A 26915-nucleotide genomic window follows, 5' to 3' on the forward strand; every position below is an offset into this window, starting at 1 on the left:
CTGTCCTATAAGCCTGTGTGTCAGGAGTCCTGTAGACCTGTTTTCCTCTCTTTCAGTCAGTTATGGGGACAGTGTGTTCTGCTTTCGGGCGTGTAGTTTTTCCTCTGTACAGGTCTTCAGCTGTTCCTGTGGGCCTGTGTCTTGAGTTCACCAGGCAGCTTTCTTGCAGCAGAAAATTTGGTCTTACCTGTGGTCCCGAGGCTCAGGTTCGCTCGTGGGGTGCTGCCCAGGGGCTCTCTGCAGCGGCAGCAACCAGGAAGACCTGTGCCGCCCCTTCCGGGAGCTTCAGTGCACCAGGGTTCCAGATGGTCTTTGGCTTTTTCCTCTGGCGTCCGAGATGTGTGTGCAGGGAGCAGTCTCTTCTGGTTTCCCAGGCTTGTCTGCCTCTCTGAAGGTTTAGCTCTCCCTCCCACGGGATTTGGGTGCAGAGAACTGTTTATCTGGTCTGTTTCTTTCAGGTTCCGGTGGTGTCTCAGGCAGGGGTCCTGCCGCTCCTGGGCCCTCCCCCATGGGAGCCCAGAGGCCTTATACAGTTTCCTCATGGGCCAGGGATGTGGGCAGGGGTGAGCAGTGTTGGTGGTCTCTTCTGCTCTGCAGCCTCAGGAGTGCCCACTTGACCAGGCGGTTGGGTCTCTCTCTCACCGGGTCTGGGAGCAGAGAGCTGCTGCAGGCTGGGATCCGCGGGTGTGGGACTTCTGGTAAACACAGAACGTGCCCGGTCCTAGAGAAATTCTGCTTCCGTGTGTCCCAAGCTCACCAGGCAGCTTTCTTGCAGCAGAAAATTTGGTCTTACCTGTTGTCCTGAGGCTCAAGTTCGCTCATGGGGTGCTGCCCACGGGCTCTCTGCAGCGGCAGCAACCAGGCACCAGTCTATTTTCTAAGAGCCCAAAGTGACTTCCCCTTCACATCACTGGACCGAAATTTTAATCATTCACATATTTTCAAACATTTTCCTCATGGATTTATTTTTCGGTATTTTGCGTGCTTTCATTCCTCTAATCCAAAAGGCTACTTGGCATGTGTTAAAATTTGAAATCGTACGCTCTGTGACTGAAAGTTTGAGACAGGAGCCTTTTAAAATACCCTAGAGAAAGCATGTTTTAATTAAGCCTCCACCATTTTTTTCTAAATATATGAAGTAAAGACTCAATTCATTAAATAGGGAAGAGCAGGCAGTTTGGCAACTCCTCAGAAGCCGTGAGGGTTACAGGATGGAGACAGAGCACTCAGATAATGTCCTAGTATAGAAGAGAAAACCAACCACACACTCTGAAATGTGCATTTGCCAATGAGAATACAGGTTTTTGTTATTGCTATCAAATAAAGAATTGTGCCAGCAAACTTTTACATGATAGCCTCACTAACTTAAGAGCAAACCAAATTTGGGGCACAAAAAACTGCCATGGAGAAGGGAAGCTATTCAACTATCTGTAAAAAGGAAATCATATTTATTGCATGGCCCAATCGTGTTGGTATGAAATAGAAAACTCACTTCCACTATGTTTGCAGAGAAGTCACATATTTCTGTGGCCTGAAAACTAAGGAATCTTCATGACCACATTAATTTTAGAAGTCACCCCAGGGATGACAAATGTTTTTAATTGCAAAGCTGGAGGACTGATTGGTGATGTTGTGAACAGTGCTGGTAAGCAGCATTCATGTGTCACACGGACACGGAGTCACAAGCCATGGCAACAGTGCATTCTCATTCCCAGGGAAACAAAACAGAAGGAAGCTTTGGAAGAAGTCAAGCAGGAAGTAGACAGGCCGGTGTGAAAATGGAGAATGGAACCAACAGGGAGTTCTGAGACCAGTTCTTACATAAAATGAAATAAAAGGGGCAGAAGAAATTGCAAAGAAATTGTTGGCTACCCTTGTTCATTTTTCTTGGGAAGGAGAAAGAATGACACACTGCACGCTTTACTGTTTAATAAAGCTGGATGTACCTAGCTCACTTCTTTTGACTTCAGTCTAACATTGCCCAGAACTGAGTCCTTTGGGTCTGAGATTCAACCTACAGACTCAGTCCTACAGTGAAATCACAATGCTAGATTTTCACTGGAACTACTGAAACCCAACAGAGTACAGAAATACTACCCCTAATATTATTTTACGTGTTATTTGTTTATGTGGATATATGCTATGTGTGACCTATGTATGTGTGTATTGTTTATGATGAAATGTTAGTACTTTAAAATATGAGCATTACATTAGAGTGCACGGCAGGCAGTGAAATGTGTAACGAAGTCCAAACGCTGGAGAAAGGAAAGTGGAAAGCTGCTATGAAAATCTTCAATTAATCATAAGGGACCCTTTGCCTACTACTGGGTGGCCTTGGCCAGTCTTGATGTGATTGGTATGTGTTATGCTAGGTTGGTAAGCTGTGCTCAGTTGATGTCCCTGAGAGGCCTGTTCTTTTCTAAGGGGAGGCAGGTGGGGGCGTTGGGAAGAGCTGATGGTGGTGGTGTTGGTAGTGGTGATGGATGGATCTGGGGGAGAAGGGGGGAAGGGGTGGTTTGAGTGGGTGAAGAGAGACTGGGAGGAAGGAAGGCAGAGGAAACTGTGGTAAGAATGTAATATATGAAACAATGAAAAATATTTTTTAAAAATATAAATGAAGGGAAAACAAACATTCTTGACACAGGCAGAAAAGATGGAAGATAAGTTTAAGTGTAACATCAACATTTTTTAATAAAAGGATCTAAATGACCCAAGTATAAAGCAGTGTGTGTGTGTGTGTGTGTGTGTGTGTGTGTGTGTGTATTACTGATAAGAACCCCACTTTTGCAGGGAGACAGAGAGAAAAGGGTATCAGCTATGTGTGTGAGCTGAGCATGACTATGCACTGACCCTTCTGCCCCACCTGCCACGCACTCGTTAGAGATGGCAGCTAGAATCTAGCTCTGGGCTTCACTCATGCTACACAATCACTGTACCTACATCAACAACCCAGAAACGCATGTTCAGTATGAATACACAAATGGTTAAAAAAAATCAAGAGTCAGAAGGGTTATAAATACTAGAGCTGGAGAACACAGGAAACAAGAGTTCTTATTAAAATGACATAGAATAGATGGTACAGCAAAGAATATCACCAGAAATAATAAAAGCCATTTCCTAGTTATAATGAGGCAATTCATCAAAAGCACAAAAATTCTAAATATTTCTGCTCTATTAACAGGGCTACAAAACATGATGCAAAACGTTGATAGAACAGCAAGAACAAAGAAATATAGAATTATCCTCATAAATTCCAATACTCTTAATAATTGATGGGTTCATTTGGATTTAATTTATAGACAGGTTAACCTAAAATATACTATTCAAACTCTTTACAACATCATTTCTAAACAAGATTATTGTGTCTCTTTTGTTGCCTACAATAAAAACAATTTACAATTAAATGATTAATTGCATGATTTCTTTCCCCCAATATTTCTAAAATTCAAAACTCCCAGTGATTTTTAACCCAGTCCTGCAGAAGTAAAGGTTACCACTATGGTGATATGCTCACTGGAAATTTTCACCCAGTTATAGTCTTAATTTGCTCCAGCTACAGTTATAATTCCACTTTGAAGTGCTGAAAACGGGAGTGGGAACAGGCTGCTGGAGAGAGAAATAAAGGGACATCTGATTCTAAAAATCTCCATTTCTAACAAAATGCGCAAGTTACATGAGATTTTGCATTATACTCTGTGCACTTTCTCAAGGAGGACAAATAAATCTTCCTTCTAGATCTTTGATCTTGCCAATTACACAAAATCTACACTCTCAAAAATATTTATCTTAGGACTGGAGAGATGGGTCAGCAGCTCAGCACCCGTATACTCTTCCAGAGGACCAGAGTCCAATTCTCAGGATCCTGTCATGGGGCTCACAGCCATCTGTAATTCCAGCGCCATGGCGTCAGACTCCCTCTGCTGGACTTCACTGCCACCTGCACTCATGTGCATATCCCGTACATGCACACATAAACAAAAGCTTATTTTAAAATCTTACTTTAGTCTATTCTATTTCATAGTCTCTAAATAAAACCTGCACTGTACACAGTAGACAGATGCTCGATGATACATGTAAGAGATGAAATCAGAGATGTGCCTATCACATTTTTACTACCATTCTTTCTGATGGTAAAAGACCTCTCTCAACTTAGGAAAAAGCCATAAAACTAAGCAATATTTCCAATAGATCAGTCACTAATGTAGTGCACTTCTCTCTGATGATAACCAGGTGGCCAAGTGTGATTCTTAAGGACCTTTGCAGTGTCAGAACCTGAGTTGCAATTTTAATATTCATCTAGCTTCTTCTGCCACATCCACTTCAATAGAAATGAAATAAGAATTCTACATTTGCTCTTGATAGCCATGCTTGAAAATGACATTTGAACACTAAACCAGATTGTGAGTTTCAAAGAAAACTACTACTGCTTTTGATGTTCATAGTCCTTTAAGTGTTGTTTATCTTCTGTCTCCCAGGTCTCCTGTTATGGCTGGAGGTCTCTTTGCAGTGGATCGAAAGTGGTTTTGGGAACTGGGTGGCTATGACCCAGGCTTAGAAATCTGGGGAGGAGAGCAGTATGAAATCTCTTTTAAGGTAAGACACTCAGATTGCCCTCACTCCAATACTTACAGACTATTCTGATAGAACTTATCACTTTGCTTTGTGATCTGTCTTGAAGCTATGACTCCCAGGGGACCTTTTACAAGAGAGGCGAATTCCTCCCAGTGTTACAGTGAGACACAGCCATGCTGCGTGCAAAAAGAAACCATTCACAGTCCAATGCATAGGTGAGCAAGTCTACAAACTTACACCTACTGCTCCCCTGGCAAAGGCATTCATCCTGGAGTGCTTTATAGCGTAAAGGACAGGAAAGTAAAGACGAAGGCAGGAGACAGAAGTTAGTGCAGTGGAGGTCTGCCATTCACCGTCAGACAAGAGGGAGCAACTGAGATCTTGGTTTTATCCAGTTATTGCAAAACTCCTTGAACTGATAATACATTTAATTTTAAAGTATCAATGCTACATTGAAGAGCAAGTTTTTAAGTTTTGTTTAATTTTGCTTTATTTTGAGATAGCTAACTATAGTCAAGCTGGCTTAAAACTATATAAGCCAGACTGGCCTCAAACCTGAAGTAATGTGCCTGGCTCACACTGTGAGCTTAGGATATGCTTAGGATTTCAAGTGTGAGCAGTTTAGGATTTTAGGTGCGAGCAGGGTAATATTTCAGGTATGAGCAGGGTAGTCTGTGTTGAGCAGGTTAGGGTTTCAGGTGTGAGCAGGTTAGCTACAAGCAAGTCTTGTACTTATTTATCTGGAATTACCCATCTCTCTACCTTCCTCAGTAATCAATTCTCAATTAAATGCTATGCTTTATCATACACAACACACACACACACACACACACACACATTTGCACATATATATACATATGTGTATATATATTTGTAATTTAGTTTCAGTTCATGATGTTCAAGTAAATGACAAATTACAACATATGAAAAAAAGTGAAGGTAAAATAAACTGTGTAAGAATTCATACTTCAAATTGCCAATATGATTTTGTAATTCAGTCTTATAAAGAAAAGAAAAATTCTTTTCTTTCTCTCATCTTAACCATTGTTTGTATAGAAGCAAAGGCTGACTCTTGGGATGCTGCTGAATGAGACCTCCTACGTATGTCAGCCTTTGGTGACTGCTTCTGCTGCAAAGTCCAACAGTGCTTGTTGCAAAAAGAAAGTACATCCTGAACATAATTAAAGTCAAACCTAAGAATCCAGCTACAATCAAACATATAATTTTGCACCTAAGATACTTTTCTTATCACTTCCGATGCATCGTTTTATACCATTGGATCTGCCAGCGTCTTTGGGTCCCTCTGTTAGGGCAGCTGCTCCCTGTCTTGTTGTGGTAGATATGCAGGAGCTAATGCAGTTGTAATCCTTACACATCAGCACAACCACATTCTCAGTGCTAAAAGCCAAATGCTGGACTGAGTACTTCTGTATTAGCTGATTTGAAAGAAAATAACCTTAGAAGGTCTATATTATTACTCCATTGAACAGTGGAGAAACTTACAATTATTTTAGATTGGTTTTCTATAGGTTTTAAGGATTAAATGTAGACTATACTTTGAGAGATTGTATTTATGGTTTGTTAAAGATGAAATTATTACCCATTACCATTTAGAGATTAAGGTGCTCCATTTCAGCCTCACTGCTAAGACTATAATAAACAAGAAATGGATTCCCACTTGTGATAGCTTAAATGAGAGTGGTCCCAGTTTGCATACTTGGTCCCCAGTTGGTGGAACTCTTTGGGAAGGATTAGGCTGTGAAGCCTTGTTGGAGGAGGTGTGTCAGCTTTGTAGGATCCAGAAGCCCACCAGTTTCTACCTTGTGCTTGTGGATTAAATGTAAACTCTCTATCCCAGAACCATGCCTGTTCAATTAAATGTCTTCCTGTATAAGTTGCCTTCATCATGGTATTTTGTTACAGTGTTAGAAAATTAACTAAGACAACATCCAATCCCTGACCAAACCCATTCTCAAGTTAACTGTCAGTCTGCTTGCCCTTGCCTAATGAGTTCTCCTATAGATACAGCTAATGATCTGGAATCAGTCACTGAAATGTATTAAAAAATGTTTGATTTCAGCCTCACTGCTAAGACTATAATAAATAAGAAATGGATTACCATTTGTGATAGCTTAAATGAGAGTGGTCCCAGCATGCATACTTGGTCCCCAGTTGGTGAAACTCTTTGTGTGCAGTGGTATCTATCTGCGATCCCAGAATTCCTATGGGTAGGGGTAAAAAGAAGCACACTAGCTAGAAGCTTGCAGTTCATTTAGCCTATAGATAAAACCTATAGATAAAGCACAGATAAAACATTTTAAGATAGAACATTGTATTTAGCCATGGTATTTATGAAAACGCTGAATTGCTATCTTTGTTATTTTTACCAGACTTGAAAGAATACATTTACTTTTTGTAGTTCAAGACCATTCTGTGATGTTCTCTTAATTTGTGAATGCATGAAGTTCAAGATGTTGAGAGAATTTCTAATAAGCGAGAGATTCTGTTTGAATAACCAGATGTTTGATAAAGCAAGATTGCCCTTGAAAAATCTTAAGACTCTGTGGATTATACACTTGCATTCTAAATCACAAAGGTACATTTTAGGCAAACAGAACTTTCATCTCGATTCAATGTCACTTGTACCTATCACATCTCTTCTGGATGACCCAAGATTTTATTTCCCCATTTCCGATGTTTCATTTGTCTGTCATTGTATAGGATATAATTGGAATGCAGCCCTGTCGTCTTTGTCTAAAAACCATGGCAACCACATTGTAAGTTCAGGACTGAATTGCCCTAGGTTGTTTGGTTGGGATGATAGATTCTTCGGTGACAGTTATGTCTTAGCAGGGTTCCATTTCAGACATGTCTCTTCATTCTTCTTGATCCTGTTTGCTGACCTTGGGGTTCCTGTCCCTCGCTGTTAGTATTTATGAAGTAGATAAATTTGATTAGGTTCTTAGGCAGAATATACATTGAAGCGAGAGTTTGTGCAAAAATAATCAACCAAAGATGTCATACACAAATAGCCCTATGGATCACAATAGAAAGAGAGAAGAAAATCAAACATCTGATTTTTGGCCATATTCTATAAACTGTGATTAATTTTCAGTATTATAAGGTTCAAACTGATCAGCATTTAAAACCTGTGAAATGAGAGTGGTCGATTGGTGCTTGCTAGTAGCATTTTATACCTTAATACAGGATCTGCTCTAAGCTGCAACTTAAATATTAGCGTTGCAAATACGTCTGTCAGTGGTCATTGTCAGGTACCTATGCTACATGTTTACTCTTTGAAGAATCACTTCACAAAAGTTTTTGAAAATTGACCAATGAAAATATTTCCAGAAAATTTTGTCTCGCACGAAGGTCTGAGTCTTTGGTGAAACATAACATTCTAAAGTACCTTCCCTTAATTTTTCTAAAAGATGTGATTCTGGAAGATCAGCAAATTTTACATTAGAGAATAAAAGACAGAGAGTGTGACTTTTAGAGAGTTTTCTCTGGAAAAGAAATGCTCTGTTCACATGAGCTCAACATTCACATTTTTTTCTTATGGATCTGGACCCCAGTGAAGTTCTGAATCATCCAGCTGTCCATTAAATCATACTACATTAGCCAGTTGTTGCCAGGGAGAGAAGGCAGCATTTAGTCAGGTTTTCTATCAGCTTCTGTTGAGCATCTCATTTCCACTAGGCTATGTTCCAAAGATGCAATGTATAGTTGCCACGGGAAATGAGGAGGAGACAAAGGCAGATGAGTGCTATGGCCCAGCAGGTAGACCACATGATAAATATTGCCCCCCCCCCTTGCTGAGTCTGTGGTTGTGTCCATCTCAGAACCGTGCAGGAGCCTCCTCCCACCCTGCCTCCGCCCTCCCAGGATCAGTTCTCTCTCCTGTATTCTACTTCTCACTTCTCTCTCCCCAGGCCACTGTCCTGGAGCCTTTCTTAAAGAAACAATGAGAGAAGCAATCCTTAAGTCAGTCTGAGAGTTTTGTAAAATGGCGGTTTCTATGTTGGCATATTAGAGATAGAACACGTTGCTGGGGTTTTATAAAAATTAGCAAAGAGATGAAAAGTATGTTAAATACAAGCATACAAATTCTTCGGGTCACATGCCTGCCACATAGTGACTGAAACTTCTGAGGTTTTGAAGGACAATATCCATTTATTTTGTGCTCCTTCACAGATTGTGAAATCTCTGTATTCAATAACCTGTGTCCCAAAATTCTAACCGTTCTCTTTTTTCCTGTGGTGATAATAACTACTATTTGGTCTCTTAACAAGAAAAAATAATGAGTTAGCACTTAAAGGTCATTGGATTTAATTTCTTATCCCATTCAACACCAGTGAAAGATTTAAAAACAAGAAAAAGATAAAAAGCCCTCTAGCTCATAATTGTTGAGACAAGTCATTATCTAGTTAATGTCAAACAAGGATTCAAAATTGTTCATGAAAATCATTAACCTATTTTCTCTTTGTTGAAAGATTTTTTAAAAAGAAAAAGAGGCTTCTGTCCAATTTTAAGAGACAACACAGGTTCTTCCCATTGGATGTTTGCTAAATGTGAAATTTGACATTCTTCCGATAGTTTAGTGTAACAGAATTTGGATTATTATTAAATTTAATGGCTATTCAATAAAGGTTAAGCATAGTTAATAGGACTCATCCCAGAGCCCAGAACAATTGGTTCTTTACTAAAATAAGAGAGCAGCATCACTTATGGTGACTCATCAAATCAGATGTGCCACCCTTTGACCTTACATCAGAACTTCACAAGAACAAATGCAGTTTGTTCGTTTATTTATATTTAATGTGAACGCTAGTGCCCAAAGTGATCATCAGAGCTAAGTACAGATAAAGTTTCCCTACATGGCATAGACATGGCACAAGCATGTCCTGTTCAGCGTATTTCTCACCTAATAACTGAAGATTATACAGTCGCAATGCCTTTACAGTCCTCAGGTACAAAGGGATGGTCATCTCTTAAAGGTTACTTAAAATAAAAAACGGATCAATAAATAAAGCCTCCTCCCTTCCTCCTTAACAAAGCTCTCAGACATCCTGCCTTCAAACACATGCCTAGAAAAGGAGCACATGTTCAGCAGTCATGGTAAATTCAGCAGTGGTAATACTAGGGCATGTGGGAATGCAACAGTCACAGCTTCAAGTCTCTTGGGGTCTGTGGATCTCGGTCCTCCAAAGTTTTGCTATGTGTGAGGGAAACCGAAGATGCTTTACTAAAAACAATAACAATTGCTAGTATGCAGCGCTTCTCCAGACTGAGTTTGGCACGGTGATGGGTGAAGGCCAGTTCTGAGAGACGACTGTCACCGACATCCCATTTGCAAGGTTATTTATTGGTGAGGCAGGATGGACGAACAACATTCAATATTGTTACCAGCCCTGAGCAGCCGACCCCTGCTGGCTATAGACAAGTAACAGATGACGTAATTCATTTCCATAAAGTATGTGCCACAACATTGATACACACTAAAGTGTAGCACTGCTCTCATGGAAACCTTAAAAGGTGATAGGTAAGATGGCTAATGTGCCTTATGACCCTATCCGTTGAGAATTTCGTACTTATAGACAATGAAACATGATCTTAGCCATACCCTGTTTCCTCCCTGTGTGCCCCCAGGTTCACTTAAACACATCCTCCTCTCAGTTTCATGTCCTCTTATAAAAAAGCTAAGTCCAATTAGTATCCCTCAGATATGCATGGGACCATCCACTGGAGTGTGAACAACGTACCAGTAGCCAGAAAAATTATTCTCTCTCTCTCCTTTTTCTTTTGTGGAAGTCTATTTATTTACACTTCAAATGTTTTTCTCTTTCCTGGCTTTCCCTCTGAACCCCACCCCTATCCTCCCTCCCCCTGTTATATAAGGGTGCTCCCCTACCCACCCATCGACTCCCACCTCACCACTCTGGCATTGCCCTACACTAGGGCATTGAGCCTTCACAGAACCAAGGGCCTCTCCTCCCATTGATGCCAGACAATGCCATCCTCTGCTACATATGCGGCTAGAGCCATGGGTCCCTCCATGTGTACTCTTTGGTTGGTGGTTTAGTTCCTAGGAGCTCTGGAGGTCTGGTTGGTTGAGATTGTTGTTCTTCCTATGGGGTTGCAAACTTCTTCAGCTCCTTCAGTTCTTCTCCCAACTTCTCCATTGGGGTCCCTGTGTCCAGTCCGATGGCTGGCTGCTTCCATCTGTATTTCTTGGGCTCTGGCAGAGCCTCTCAGGAGACAGCTATATCGGGCTCCTGTCAGCAAGCACGTCTCCCAGCAGCCATCAACTGGTAATAGCTCCTCAGTTATTGGATCTTAGGAGCTTCTCCTCCACTTATGCTGCAATGGCACGAAGCTTGGTCTTGCATAGATGGCCATACCCTCTGTAGTTCCTTAATGCAATTGTCATGTCATGTCCAGAAGACAGAACTTCATGTCAGTCTTCCTGCACTCTGGTGCTTACAGTCTGTAACTAACAAGATGTCAAACTAACAAGAGAATAAACAATAGCAGCTACCAGATAAAGGAACAGAAAAATAAAACCTACTCCTGCTGAAATGAAGGTCATCAGAAGAAACTATCTCTTCTAGACAACAGTCCCTCACTGAAGGAAATTAGGGCAGGAACCAGGAGGCAGGAACTGAAACAAAGATCGTGGAGGAATGCTGCTTACAGACTTGCTCTTCCTAGCTTGCACAATTGTTGCGTACACCACTCACTCATACCCCAAGGGTGTTGCTGCTCACAGTGGGCAAAGCCCTCCTCTACCAATTGGCAGTCATGAAAATTCCCCCACAGATTTGCTTACAGGCAATCTGATGGAGGCATTTTCTCAATTGAGGGGGACCTCTTCCCATTTGACTCTAGTTTGTGTGAAGTTGACAAAAAAAAAAAAATTCAGGACACCAGTACTCAGGAGGAGGTAGAGACAGGAGAATTTTGAGTTCTAGACCAGTTTGAACAACACCAGAGATCCTAGTTTAAAAATAAATAAATTTGAAAAAAGTCTAGAAACATAGGTAGATGGATGGATGGATGGATGGATGGATGGATGGATGGATGGATGGATGGGTGGATGTGGATAGATAGATAGGTAGATAGATAGATAGATAGATAGATAGATAGATAGATAGATAGATAGATAGATGAAGGAAGGAAGGAAGGAAGGAAGGAAGGAAGGAAGGAAGGAAGGAAGGATAAACCAAGGGAAGAAAAATGACTTTGCTCTACATTGTAACATTTCAAGAAGACTCATGAAGTAGCTTACTCTGTCAATAATGATGAAATGCTGATACTTAGGAAGTTAAGCAAGATGTCAAAATAACAACAGAAGAAACAATAGCAGCTATGATATAATGGAACAGAAAAATAAGACTGCTGCTGAAATGAAGGTCTTCAGAATCAAAAAAAAGAAAGAAAAAGAAAAAAAGCATTCTACAAGCATCTAGGCATGTGAGAGGCAAGGTGGAGAAAGGGGAATGAAATAGACTAAAAACAAAGAAGTTTAAAAATTAATTAGCAAAAATATATCAGCCTTAGGAAAGAGACTGAAATTAAAATGCCGTATGTCAGAACGCAGGAGACACAGCTAATGCAGCATTCAGAAGAAACACAAGGTTCTGAAGTGTTTATGTCTCCATAAAAAGAAAGAATAAAACTAAGAAAGTAAACAACCAAACCAAGTTAAAAATTAAATAAGGCAAATCAAGTAAGGACAGAGAGGAAAGAGCACAGCAGGAACTTAATAATTTTGAAAACCAAAAGCTAATGGTGCGAGAGATAAAAATAAGTAATTAATAAGAGAAATAAATATAGAAATGAGTAGAATAATTGGGTATAGTAATTGACCATGAAAATGCAGGATGCAAATAAAAAATGGTTATAAGAAAAATCTGACTAACTGTAACAGAGTAGTCTGGTTCTATGCAAATAAAATTAATATAAACAAGATGAATGGTTTTCGAGAAAAGTCCAAGTATACTTTATCAGAATTCCCTGCTAAGGATCTGACAGCCAAGTCCCTCCAACTCAGCCCTTATTTGCACACTAAACTGCTGACAGAATCTAACTCCGCAGCTCTGGGCTGAGAACACTGTAAGACCTAGAGAGCACACTCAGCTCCTGCAAGCCACACTGCCCTTGGGGACAGGGATGAGGGGCTCCACTGTAGCCTCTCCCAACAAGCCAGCTTACACTTCCAAGACCGTGAGTGAATCAGATCTCTTCTTTTGGAAAGAACCAAGTCCTGTCTGTTTGTGAGGATCACACCCTCCTCAATAGGGTAATTTCCCTACTGGTTAATCCGGGGCTTCTGAAAACCCCCTTTACCTTCTTTATTATCATACATCTGTAACATACAGATGTGAACTCCATCACCCACCCAAAGGGAGGAGATTAAACAAAGACCTCTAGCACCATCTTAGAATTCTTCATGGGGCACTGGAAAGACTATGAAAATAGGAGAAAATCATCAGAAAGCTAACTTCTCCAAAAGTAAAGTGTCAGCCTCCATTGTCTCTTTAGAGATTTTTTTCTAAACCATCAATGGACCTGAAATTATTCTGGTTTGGGGGGAGTTTTATAGGTATTTTGCCTTGGAATTTTGGGAGGCTTTTTTTAAGACTAGGCCTCACTATGGGTCTGACCCACCACCATGCTTGTAGTTAATGGTTTCTTGTTGATGGGGATGGGAGTGGTCATTGTGGCTGCTGCTGCTGCTGCTGCTGCTGCTGCTGCTGCTGCTGCTGCTGCTGCTTTAAACTAACCTACCTAGAAATTTTAAATATCTATTATTCAGGATTAAAAGAAAGTTCTTTGATCTACCTAGATTATAGTCTGAAGTGCAGCCTTAAAGGAATATAAAATAAAACCATCAAGAATATGAATTAACAAAAATAAGCAATTTCACTTTACTAATATATAACAATAGAGAAACCTATTGGAAAAATCTAAATGGTAGAGAACATATGTGCAAAAATAAAAGATGAAAATTATTTATATTTTAAATTTTACATATATATGACATATAACATAGTACAGAAGTAGTTATGTAATTCCATATATAGCATACAGAAAATTCTGAACGTAGCTAGAGTCATGGGTGGATATACTCTAAACACATTCCTAAACCCCTTAGATCTTACTGAACGCCTGGAAAATGAAGATACCCACAGTAATCCAGTCGACGAGCAGGAAGAGTCACCCTCCCTGCCTCACGGAGCTTAGTGTGAGGCAGGACACATTAAAAATTAATTGGTGAATAAATAAGCAAGATCGTTTTTGACAGTGGTCAACCAATGGGAGGAAATCTGCTAGTTTTTAACGCAGGTAGGCACCCCAAAGCAGAGAAGAGCTCGCTTGGATTACAAGATGTTCTTTGTGTGTTTGCATCCACTCTTAGAAGAAGGTGGAAGAGGCTATACTGTACACAGCCCTCTCCCATACGTGCCCTGACAGGCCAACAGCTGACAAGGAGGAGCTTTATGTGGAGTGACCACAAGGGCTTTGAAAAACCCATTTGAATCTGCATTGAGGAGTTAACGCATGCATGCACAGATTCCTAGCTTTGTTTTGTTAAATAAGAACTCCAGGACTGGATCAGGTGGAGAACCAAGAACTCCATTAGGCCCAATATTTTGGTCCACCAGGAAACCCTTTTTTTTTTACTATAATATTTTTTTCATCTTTATTAACTTGGGTATTTCTTACTTACATTTCACTTGTTATTCCCTTCCTCGGTTTCCAGGCCAACATCTCCTTAACCCCTCCCACTCCCCTTCTATATGGGTATTCCCCTCCCCATCCTCCCCCCATTACCGCCCTCCCCCCAACAATCATGTTCATGGGGGTTCAGTCTTGGCAGGACCAAGGGCTTCCCTTTCCACTGGTGCTCTTACTAGGCTATTCATTGCTACCTATGAGGTCAGAGTCCAGGGTCAGTCCCTGTATAGTCTTTAGGTAGTGGCTTAGTCCCTGGAAGCTCTGGTTGCTTGGCATTGTTGTTCCTATGGGGTCTCAAATCCCTTCAAGTTCTTTCAGTCCTTTCTTTGATTCCTTCAACGAGGGTCCCGTTCTCAGTTCAGTGGTTTAATGATGGCATTCACCTATGTATTTGCTGTATTCTGGCTGTGTCTCTCAGGAGAGATCTACATCCGGTTCCTGTAAGCCTGCACTTCTTTGCTTCATCCATCTTATCTAGTTTGGTGGTTGTGTATGTATGGGCCACATGTGGGGGCAGGCTCTGAATGGGTGTTTCTTCTGCCTCTGTTCTACACTTTGCCTCCCTATTCTGTCCCAGGGGTATTCTTGTTCCCCTTTTAAAGAAGGAGTGAAGCATTCACATTTTGGTCATCCTTGAGTTTCATGTGTTCTGTGCATCTAGGGTAATTCAAGCATTTGGGCTAATAGCCACTTATCAATGAGTGCATACCATGTGTGCTTTTCTGTGTTTAGGTAACCTCACTCAGGATGATATTTTCCAGTTCCATCCATTTGCCTATGAATTTCTTAAAGTCATTGTTTTTGATAGCTGAGTAATATTCCATTGTGTAGATGTACCACATTTTCTGTATCCATTCCTCTGTTGAAGGGCATCTGGGTTCTTTCCAGCTTCTGGCTATTATAAATAAGGCTGCTATGAACATAGTGGAGCATGTGTCTTTTTTATATGTTGGGGCATCTTTTCGGTATATGTCTAAGAGAGGTATAGCTGGGTCCTCAGGTAGTTCAATTTCCAATTTTCTGAGGATCCTCCAGACTGATTTCCAGAATGGTTTTACCAGTATGCAATCCCACCAACAATGGAGGAGTGTTCCTCTTTCTCCACATCCTCGCCAGCATCTGTTGTCCCCTGAGTTTTTGATCTTAGCCAATCGCACTGGTGTGAGGTGAAATCTCAGGGTTGTTTTGATTTGCATTTCCCTTATGACTAAAGATGTTGAACATTTCTTTAGGTGTTTCTCAGCCATTCGGCATTCCTCAGCTGTGAATTCTTTGTTTAGCTCTGAACCCCATTTTTTAATAGGGTTATTTGTCTCCCGGCGGTCTAACTTCTTGAGTTCTTTGTATATTTTGGATATAAGGCCTCTATCGGTTGTAGGATTGGTAAAGATCTTTTCCCAATCAGTTGGTTGCCGTTTTGTCCTAACAACAGTGTCCTTTGCCTTACAGAAGCTTTGCAGTTTTATGAGATCCCATTTGTCGATTCTTGATCTTAGGGCATAAGCCATTGGTGTTTTGTTCAGGAAATTTTTTCCAGTGCCCACGTGTTCCAGATGCTTCCCTAGTTTTTCTTCTATTAGTTTGAGTGTGTCTGGTTTGATGTGGAGGTCCTTGATCCACTTGGACTTAAGCTTTGTACAGGGTGATAAGCATGGATCGATCTGCATTCTTCTACATGTTGCCCTCCAGTTGAACCAGCACCATTTGCTGAAAATGCTATCTTTTTTCCATTGGATGGTTTTGGCTCCTTTGTCAAAAATCAAGTGACCATAGGTGTGTGGGTTCATTTCTGGGTCTTCAATTCTATTCCATTGGTCTATCTGTCTGTCTCTGTACCAATACCATGCAGTTTTTATCACTATTGCTCTGTAATACTGCTTGAGTTCAGGGATAGTGATTCCCCCTGAAGTCCTTTTATTGTTGAGGATAGTTTTAGCTATGCTGGGTTTTTTGTTATTCCAGGTGAATTTGCAAATTGTCCTGTCTAACTCTTTGAAGAATTGGATTGGTATTTTGATGGGGATTGCATTGAATCTGTAGATTGCTTTTGGTAAAATGGCCATTTTTACTATATTGATCCTGCCAATCCATGAGCATGGGAGATCTTTCCATCTTCTGAGGTCTTCTTCAATTTCTTTCTTCAGTGTCTTGAAGTTCTTATTGTACAGATCTTTTACTTGCTTGGTTAAAGTCACACCGAGGTACTTTATATTATTTGGGTCTATTATGAAGGGTGTCGTTTCCCTAATTTCTTTCTCGGCTTGTTTCTCTTTTGTGTAGAGGAAGGCTACTGATTTATTTGAGTTAATTTTATACCCAGCCACTTTTCTGAAGTTGTTTATCACCTTTAGTAGTTCTCTGGTGGAACTTTTGGGATCACTTAAATATACTATCATATCATCTGCAAATAGGGATATTTTGACTTCTTTTTTTCCGATCTGTATCCCCTTGATCTCCTTTTGTTGTCTGATTGCTCTGGCTAGAACTTCAAGAACTATATTGAAAAAGTAGGGAGAGAGTGGGCAGCCTTGTCTAGTCCCTGATTTTAGTGGGATTGCTTCAAGTTTCTATCCATTTAGTTTAATGTTAGCAACTGGTTTGCTGTATATGGCTTTTACTATGTTTAGGTATGGGCCTTGAATTCCTATTCTTTCCAGGACTTTTATCATGAAGGGGTGTTGAATTTTGTCAAATGCTTTCTCAGCATCTAATGAAATGATCATGTGGTTTTGTTCTTTCAGTTTGTTTATATAATGGATCACGTTGATGGTTTTGCGTATATTAAACCATCCCTGCATGCCTGGGATGAAGCCTACTTGATCATGGTGGATGATTGTTTTGATGTGCTCTTGGATTCGGTTTGCCAGAATTTTATTGAGTATTTTTGCGTCGATATTCATAAGGGAAATTGGTCTGAAGTTCTCTTTCTTTGTTAGTTCTTTGTGTGGTTTAGGTATAAGAGTAATTGTGGCTTCATAGAAGGAATTCGAGAGTGATCCATCTGTTTCAATTTTGTGGAATAGTTTGGATAATATTGGTATGAGGTCTTCTATGAAGGTTTGATAGAATTCTGCACTAAACACGTCTGGACCTGGGCTCTTTTTGGTTGGGAGAACTTTAATGACTGCTTCTATTTCATTAGGACTTATGGGGTTGTTTAACTGGTTTATCTGTTCCTGCTTTAACTTCGGTACCTGGTATCTGTCTAGGAAATTGTCCATTTCCTGAAGATTTTCAAGTTTTGTTGAATATAGGTTTTTATAGTAAGATCTGATGATTTTTTGAATTTCCTCTGAATCTGTAGTTATGTCTCCCTTTTCATTTCTGATTTTGTTAATTTGGACACACTCTCTGTGTCCTCTCGTTAGTCTGGCTAAGGGTTTATCTATCTTGTTGATTTTCTCAAAGAACCGACTTTTGGTTCTGTTGATTCATTTTATGGTCCTTTTTGTTTCTACTTGGTTGATTTCAGCTCTGAGTTTGATTATTTCCTGCCTTCTACTCCTCCTGGATGTATTTGCTTCTTTTTGTTCTAGAGCTTTTAGGTGTGCTGTCAAGCTGCTGACATATGCTCTTTCCTGTTTCTTTCTGCAGGCACTCAGCGCTATGAGTTTTCCTCTTAGCACAGCTTTCATTGTGTCCCATAAGTTTGGGTATGTTGTACCTTCATATTCATTAAATTCTAAAAAGTCTTTAATTTCTTTCTTTATTTCTTCCTTGACCAGGTTATCATCGAGTAGAGCATTGTTCAATTTCCACGTATATGTGGGCATTCTTCCCTTACTGTTATTGAAGACCAGTTTTAGGCCGTGGTGGTCTGATAGCACGCATGGGATTATTTCTATCTTTCTGTACCTGTTGAGGCCCGTTTTTTGACCAATTATATGGTCAATTTTGGAGAAAGTACCATGAGGAGCTGAGAAGAAGGTATATCCTTTTGCTTTAGGATAGAATGTTCTATAAATATCCGTTAAGTCCATTTGGCTCATGACTTCTCTTAGTCTGTCTACGTCTCTGTTTAATTTCTGTTTCCATGACCTGTCCATTGATGAGAGTGGGGTGTTGAAATCTCCCACTATTATTGTGTGAGGTGCAATGTGTGTTTTGAGCTTTAGTAAGGTTTCTTTTACGTATGTAGGTGCCCTTGTATTTGGGGCATAGATATTTAGGATTGAGAGTTCATCTTGGTGGATTTTTCCTTTGATGAATATGAAGTGTCCTTCCTTATCTTTTTTTATGACTTTTAGTTGAAAATTGATTTTATTTGATATTAGAATGGCTACTCCAGCTTGCTTCTTCTGACCATTTGCTTGGAAAGTTGTTTTCCAGCCTTTCACTCTGAGGTAGTGTCTGTCTTTGTGTCTGAGGTGTGTTTCCTGTAGGCAGCAGAATGCAGGGTCCTCGTTGCGTATCCAGTTTGTTAATCTATGTCTCTTTATTGGGGAGTTGAGGCCATTGATATTGAGAGATATTAAGGAATAGTGATTATTGCTTCCCTTTATATTCATATTTGGATGTGAGGTTATGTTTGTGTGCTTTCATTCTCTTTGTTTTGTTGCCAAGATGATTAGTTTCTTGCTTCTTCTAGGGTATAGCTTGCCTCCTTATGTTGAGCTTTACCATTTATTATCCTTTGTAGTGCTGGATTTGTAGAAAGATATTGTGTAAATTTGGTTTTGTCATGGAATATCTTGGTTTCTCCATCTATGTTAATTGAGAGTTTTGCAGGATACAGTAACCTGGGCTGGCATTTGTGTTCTCCTAGGGTCTGTATGACATCAGTCCAGGATCTTCTGGCCTTCATAGTTTCTGGCGAAAAGTCTGGTGTGATTCTGATAGGTCTGCCTTTATATGTTACTTGACCTTTTTCCCTTACTGCTTTTAATATTCTTTCTTTATTTTGTGCGTTTGGTGTTTTGACTATTATGTGACAGGAGGTGTTTCCTTTCTGGTCTAATCTATTTGGAGTTCTGTAGGCTTCTTGTATGCCTATGTGTATCTCTTTTTTTAGGTTAGGGAAGTTTTCTTCTATGATTTTGTTGAAGATATTTACTGGTCCTTTGAGCTGGGAGTCTTCACTCTCTTCTATACCTATTATCCTTAGGTTTGATCTTCTCATTGAGTCCTGGATTTCCTGTATGTTTTGGACCAGTAGCTTTTTCCGCTTTACATTATCTTTGACAGTTGAGTCAATGATTTCTATGGAATCTTCTGCTCCTGAGATTCTCTCTTCCATCTCTTGTATTCTGTTGGTGAAGCTTGTATCTACAGCTCCTTGTCTCTTCTTTTGGTTTTCTATATCCAGGGTTGTTTCCATGTGTTCTTTCTTGATTGCTTCTATTTCCATTTTTAATTCCTTCAACTGTTTGATTGTGTTTTCCTGGAATTCTTTCAGGGATTTTTGCCATTCCTCTCTGTAGGCTTCTACTTGTTTATTAATGTTTTCCTGTGTTTCTCTAAGGGAGTTCTTCACGTCTTTCTTGAAGTCCTCCAGCATCATGATCAAATATGATTTTGAAACTAGATCTTGCTTTTCTGGTGTGTTTGGATATTCCATGTTTGTTTTGGTGGGAGAATTGGGATCCGATGATGCCATGTAGTCTTGGTTTCTGTTGCTTGGGTTCCTGTGCTTGCCTCTCGCCATCAGATTATCTCTAGTGTTACTTTGTTCTGCTATTTCTGACAGTGGCTAGACTGTCCTATAAGCCTGTGTGTCAGGAGTGCTGTAGACCTGTTTTCCTGTTTTCTTTCAGCCAGTTATGGGGACAGAGTGTTCTGCTTTCGGGCGTGTAGTTTTTCCTCTCTACAGGTCTTCAGCTGTTCCTGTGGGCCTGTGTCTTGAGTTCACCAGGCAGGTCACTTGCAGCAGAAAAGTTGGTCTTACCTGTGGTCCCGAGGCTCAAGTTTTCTCGCGGGGTGCTGCCCACGAGCTCTCTGCGGCGGCAGCAACCAGGAAGATCTGCGCCGCCGTTTCCGGGAGCTTCCGTGTACCAGGGTTCCAGATGGCGTTTGGTGTTTTCCTCTGGCGTCCGAGATGTGTGTGCAGAGTGCAGTCTCTCTGGTTTCCCAGGCGTGTCTGCCTCTCTGAAGGTTTAGCTCTCCCTCCCACGGGATTTGGGTGCAGAGAACTGTTTATCCGGTCTGTTTCCTTCAGGTTCCAGCGGTGTCTCAGGCGCAGCCGTCCTCCTGCTCCTGGGCCCTCCCCCACGGGAACCCAGAGAGCTTATACAGTTTCCTCTTGGGCCAGGGATGTGGGCAGGGGTGGGCAGTGCTGGTGGTCTCTTTCACTCTGCAGCCTCAGGGGTGCCCACCTGACCAGGCAGTGAGGTCTCTCTCCCACGGGGTCTGGGAGCAGAGAGCAGCTGCGGGCCGGGATCCGCTGGTGTGGGACTCCCGGTAAACACAGGACGTGCCTGGTCCTAGAGGAATTCTGCCTCCGTGTGTCCCGAGTTCACCAGGCAGGTCTCTTGCAGCAGAAAAGTTGGTCTTACCTGTGGTCCCGAGGCTCAAGTTTGCTCGCGGGGTGCTGCCCCCGAGCTCTCTGCCGCAGCAGCAACCTACCACGCAGTTTTTATCACTATTGCTCTGTAATACTGCTTGAGTTCAGGGATAGTGATTCCCCCCCCAGAAGTCCTTTTATTGTTGAGGATAGTTTTAGCTATCCTGGGTTTTTTGTTATTCCAGATGAATTTGCAAATTGTTCTGTCTAACTCTCTGAAGAATTGGATTGGTGTTTTGATGGGGACTGCATTGAATCTGTAGATTGCTTTTGGTAAAATGGCCATTTTTACTATATTAATCCTGCCAATCCATGAGCATGGGAGATCTTTCCATCTTCTGAGATCTTCTTCAATTTCTTTCTTCAGAGGCTTGAAGTTCTTATCATACAGATCTTTCACTTGCTTGGTTAAAGTCACACTGAGGTATTTTATATCATTTGGGACTATTAGGAAGGGTGTCGTTTCCCTAATTTCTTTCTCGGCTTGTTTCTCTTTTGTGTAGAAGAAGGCTATTGGTTTATTTGAGTTAATTTTATACCCAGCCACTTGGCTGAAGTTGTTTATCAGGTTTAGTTATTCTCTGGTGGAACTTTTGGGATCACTTAAATATACTATCATATCATCTGCAAATAGTGATATTTTGACTTCTTCTTTTCCAATATGTGTCCCTTTGATCTCCTTTTGTTGTCTGATTGCTCTGGCTAGATCTCAAGAACTATATTGAATAAGTAAGGAGACAGTGGGCAGCCTTGTCTAGTCCCTGATTTTAGTGAGATTGCTTCAAGTTTCTCTCCATTTAGTTAACTATTAGCTACTGATTTGCTGTACATGGCTTTTACTATGTTTAGGTATGGGTTGAGAAAAGAGAATCAATATTCTTCTCAACCCTTCCACAGGTCAGGACTCCAGGGGCCTCATTTTACTTAGTTACTTACCCCGCCAGCTTCAACCCCTGCCACCCACATCTTCTGTGACTGTTGCACTGTCTGCAGTATGTGTTTCACGTGGCACAACACACAGATTCATTAGAAAAACTACAAAATAATACCACATTCTTCTCATAATGTAATGGTTTCCTAGGTCCCTGTCTTCATGTTTCCCAACGTCTTAAATCTTCCATTCTTAATACACTGGCCAAAAAGAAAAAAAAAAAGAAGTAGAAAGAAAGAAAAAAAACCTACAGTTGTAATTAATACAGATTTTCATACTTTCTCCATAGTTCATTGAAAATACAAAATCCCCCAGTTGTTCATAGTCCTAAAATAAAATATTTGCCCCTCTAGAAGTACATCCTTCTTACCTGAAGACATCACCCATAAAAGGCCATGATGATGCTTTGTACAAATGGTTGTGCTAGAAATAAATTTAGTCTTATAAAAGTGCTCATTAGACCTCCTCTTTATGCCAGAGATGATTTTCCAGTATTTTATATACACCTTCATTGCTTTTATGGGACAGATAGATTAGACACCGCTCTTTACTTCTGAGCCTACAGAGTACTTCAAAGCCTAACTGTATTTTGTGTCTAAAATGTGACAGAAGCCTTTTTATAGTCCCCCATATACCTCAAGACACACAAGAAAATATCTAGGGTTTCCTAAGGGATTTTTTCCTCAACAATATTTAGACTCAGTGACATAAAAATATCCATTTTAATTCGACATGCCCAGAATTGATCTTCCAAGGAAAATATTAAAATGACTCTATGCTCATTCCAAAGCTCAAAGATAAACAGAAACAGCTGCTTAATGTCTCAAAAGCCAGTCTGAGATTCATTTCAATTACCCAACAAAAGGTACCTTAGGTGTACCATCACATTTTCAAGGTAAATTTCACGCCCATTGGAGATAAGCCTGCGGCAAGCATGAAGTCCTTCCGGTTGTTAGTGCTTTTATGTCTGAGAGCATCTTCCTAATTCCCTGTTTAATTTTATTTTGACTTCTATAGATAGCTGTAAAGTGAGCACAATGTATCAATTTATATGGCATTTTGCACCTGTAGTAAGGCCAGCGTGGAAAATGTTCTAAAGCAAAGATTTTTTCCCTAATATTTTAATTTCTTTTAATTTTATTTTGTTGCTCTTTTCCCCCCAATCATAAAGAAAAAAAAAACAGAAGAAAAAGAAAGAAATATAACCTGATTGCTCTAATTCTTCTACTCAAATCTATATGAACATTACTTCCAAGTTCAAGAAATATTTGTATAGAAAGTTATTTTTAAACATATATGTGTGTGGGGTGTGTGTGTGTGTGTGTGTGTGTGTGTGTGTGTGTGTGTGTAGAAAATTGAAAGAAAAACTCTTTACAGTGTTCCCAAATCCTTTCATGTCTCCCAATGGCAATGCTACAGTGATCCCCAAAGATCATATATGAATTTTAGCAGCATATATCATGCCCTCTCCCTCAAAGTCAGCTGTCTATATGACACCACACCCACATAATTTAACCAAAATTCCTGCCTCCTCTCCAAACTTTGACAGCGTGATGACAATTCCTCTCTCCACATACCCAGACTTATTTGTGGTCCTATGTCCTGACCTTTTCACAGATGTCACCATGTATCCACACCAGCCCATGTGGCCCTGTGTCCTGGTCTCATAGGGGTCACCATGTATTCACACCACCTCATACATCCCCACTATCAGTCAGTCATCAAACATACTCTGTGCACCATTTAGTTCTTATAACTGCCTTATGAAGTAACACCAGCTTTCTAGAAGATGAAAATTACTAAGAAAAGGGTAGAACTGTCCAACTAATTAATTAACTGACTAACTAAAACAAATCATGATATTACAGCATCAACTGCTCAAGTTAAAAAATAATTTGCATCCATCACTATGAACCAGTAAAAGGGATTACATTTTTTTATTTTGGTAAAATTCCTTATATTGGATATTGTCAAGTATCACTCAAAACATAAATAAGAGGGACAATATCATGGCTTAGTTGGTAAAGGCATTTGCTGGAGCCTACCTGGAGGAGAGAACTGCCTCCCACAATCACCCCATACACATCATGGCATGCACATGCACATACATAAACATATACATGAATGAATTAATTTGCATGTATTTATATAACCTATATAACTGTGAATATATAATATACTTGTAGTCATACATGTTTATATATAAATATATAAATAAATAATTGTGAAAATTTTTAAAAAGGGCTAGCAAGATGGCTTAGCTGGCCAAAGCACTCACCACCAGGCCCAGGACCTCAGAGCCTGTTCTGAAGTGAACCTTTGATGGTCTAGACACCCAAAACCTCAAGCAAAAAGCCTTTCTATTTCAATTGCTTGACTTACCAGAAGACAAAAGGCCAACGGAGAAGACAGAGGATATTGGGAAAGAAACCCACAAACAAACTGAAAAAGTCAGAAAATCAGTTGAGTCACTAGAGGCTCGGAGCCACAGATGCTGCAAGGACCCTCCCTCTCTGAGTCCCTCCCTGTGGACCTCGTCTGCCAGCCTTGTTCTCTCCCATAGATTTTTCCCATCCCTCAGACATGGCCATTAAGGGCCCTGGAGATTTAATATTCTGATCCACCACCTGAGAGATGGCTGCAATGGAGGAAAACATCAAAGAAATATGCTTCCATTCCCCCTGGCCTGAGGTGTACTCCCACCCCTTCAGTACAATGATTGACAGCACAGCCAGAGGGGCAGAGGAAAACCACATTTGGATGTTTCCTTGAAGGAAGTCATATTTGACAAGAAAACCAACCTTTTAAAACGTTGAAAGTATTTTGTTCATTTTTAGCAGATCAGGTGAACCCAAAAAAATTTAAGTAACAGAAATCCAGAAGCATATGGAAAATGTGGGGGGTGGCCTACTTGCTTTGCGACTAATTTACCTTGTAAGCTATAGAATAATGAATTAAGGGAAATGATGGACTATATTTCCAACTGTATTTTACCCAAGCAATCATTCTTGAGACATGTATTTATGTTGTCCCAACTACAACTTACTATTTTGAATAAACTGACTTATATTTTCATTTTTTAATTTCATCCCACCTCCATCACTGTTTTATCTCACCATGTATGTAAACACTGCTTCTGTAAGCAGTGATTCTGCAAGCTAAATTTCCTTCTACCACACGCTACCACTCAGACATCTAGAAATGCATACATGCAGGGTGGTTTGGGTAGGGCATTTTAATCCACTAATCTAACAGAATGCTTCTTTAGCCAAGAAATCCTAAGCAGAGAGATAGGTCAAGAAATTATAGATTTTTCTCCTGAGACTAAAAGCCGCCAGCCATATCCTCACTGATGGCGTTTTCATGCTCTGCTTTTATTATATTCTAGTCAACAGATAGAAATTTATAGTCGGAAAATGTTATAATAAGGTCTAGAGAGATGGCTCAGTACTAAGAATGACACTGAGGACCCAAGTTCAGTAAGCACAGCCCACTTGGGGCAGCTCACAGCCACCAGTGATTCCAGTTCTAGGAGTTTCTATGTTCCTTTCTGGCATCTTTCAGCAACTCTACCCACATGCACATACCCTCACACAGACAAACAGAAGTGTCATATAATTAAAAATACAAACACGGAATCTGAGAAGAAATGATTTCAGACAGAAAACCAAAATAGTCCCTAAAGCAAGGGAAACCTGACTTGTGGGGAGAAAGAAAAGAGGGCAAAAAAAGAAAAAAACTTGAACAGAGGGGCAAGAAAAGTGTACCAGGAGAGTGGAAAGAAAGCCAGGCTAGGGTTCAAATACCTAGAGAATGATGTCACTATTCCCATGCAGTATGACACCTCTGCACATCCTCGAACATAATGTTCTCTCATCTTGACAATTTCTTACTGAGATAAGTTCATATTCCATGGGACCAGCATAATTGTATGATATCGTTTCATTTAATGTTTCATGCATAAATTCCAGAGTTTGGATAATATTGAAAAAATAATTTTAAAAATGAGGCAAACATTCAATTATTCATTCAATTTGAAATGGTCTTTTTAAAAGAATTTCTCTGTGTTCATTCATGGATAAAATAATATTTCTTTAAAATAGTTATGGTGTCAAGAGAAGATGTATTACATTTTAAAACATTTCTCCAAGAATTACATACTAAAATATGCCTTGACATAGATAGATTCATTGTTGTAGACTGTCATCACATAAAGCACCAGGAAATGTGTTTGAAAAGTATGGTTGAAGCTGGACACGGTGGCCCACTCCTTTAATCCCAACAAAGGTAGGCAGAGAGCTCTGTGAGTTCAAGGCCAGCCGGTCTACATAACAATTTTCAGGTCAGCATGGCCTACATAGTGTCTCAACAAACAAAGAAACAAATGAAACATCAATCCAGTTAACAGCTACTGAGAAAGGTAGGGTATGCTACTACTGCACATCTGCCTCTCCACTGGAGTGCCTGGCATTGACGGCTTGCTGCCGAGAAGGGGCAAGGTCAAGTCCAAAACGGGGAGTTCACTGTGGTTCGTGTTCTCCTCTCTGGGTATCTGAACACCCACAGCGTACTATCAGAAGAGGAAGGTCCAGAACCAGGGGTCCAATGTCTTTCTTCCCCCTCGCAGTGTTGCAGTATCTGTATGACAGGCAGAGAGTGGAAGGGTGAAGCCCAGGACCAGCAGGATCCGGTCTGATTCGGAGAGAGAGCCAAGTGTACCAGGGTGGCTAGAGGGGAGAAACCTTTCTTTAAGGGTGTCCTAGGCGAGGCTCTTTAGCCCCATGACGATGCTTAATGAAGCAGCTGTCTGAGATAACCCTTGCTTGTAAATAGCGATTTATTTGATGGTGGATATAAACGCATATACCTTATTCGGGTGAACCAGGGATTAAATACCTTTTACAGGGAGGAACACCTAGGAAGGGAAGCTCATTGGCTGAAGGCTCAGGGCTATCAAAATACCTCATTAGCATGGAGAACTCCAGGTGTTACTCTACCTGACTCAGTGCCCATGGTCCTCAGTGGGGTGTCATGGGTACCTGTTCTAGAGCAGGTACACAGAGAGATAGAGAGCAACTTCACGGCTAATTAAGGTCTCAGATCTGTGAGATTCCTAGGGTTTAAACGCACTCAACCTTGCCAGTTCTTATGCCTGTCTGGTAACACTGTCCC

At 40.5% G+C, this 26915-nt stretch overlaps 2 protein-coding genes across 2 annotated transcripts in view; both read left to right on the forward strand.

Moving 5' to 3' along the window:
- Erich1 (glutamate-rich 1) overlaps positions 1 to 26915 on the forward strand; it is a gene marked incomplete at its 5' end in the record, with an annotated part of 52793804 nt that overhangs the window by 7723679 nt on the left and 45043210 nt on the right.
- The window catches only part of Galntl6 (polypeptide N-acetylgalactosaminyltransferase-like 6), a 1235193-nt gene that overhangs the window by 1087674 nt on the left and 120604 nt on the right, over positions 1 to 26915 (forward strand). For both annotated transcript variants that reach the window (NM_001436575.1, NM_001135756.2), the window contains one exon: positions 4476 to 4593. In NM_001436575.1, the coding sequence (NP_001423504.1) occupies positions 4476 to 4593 (118 nt within the window). The remainder of the gene's footprint in view (positions 1 to 4475; positions 4594 to 26915) is intronic.

This window comes from Rattus norvegicus, chromosome 16, assembly GCF_021556685.1.
Source record: "Rattus norvegicus strain SHRSP/BbbUtx chromosome 16, alternate assembly SHRSP_T2T, whole genome shotgun sequence".
In the NCBI taxonomy this organism is placed as follows: Eukaryota; Metazoa; Chordata; class Mammalia; order Rodentia; family Muridae; genus Rattus; species Rattus norvegicus.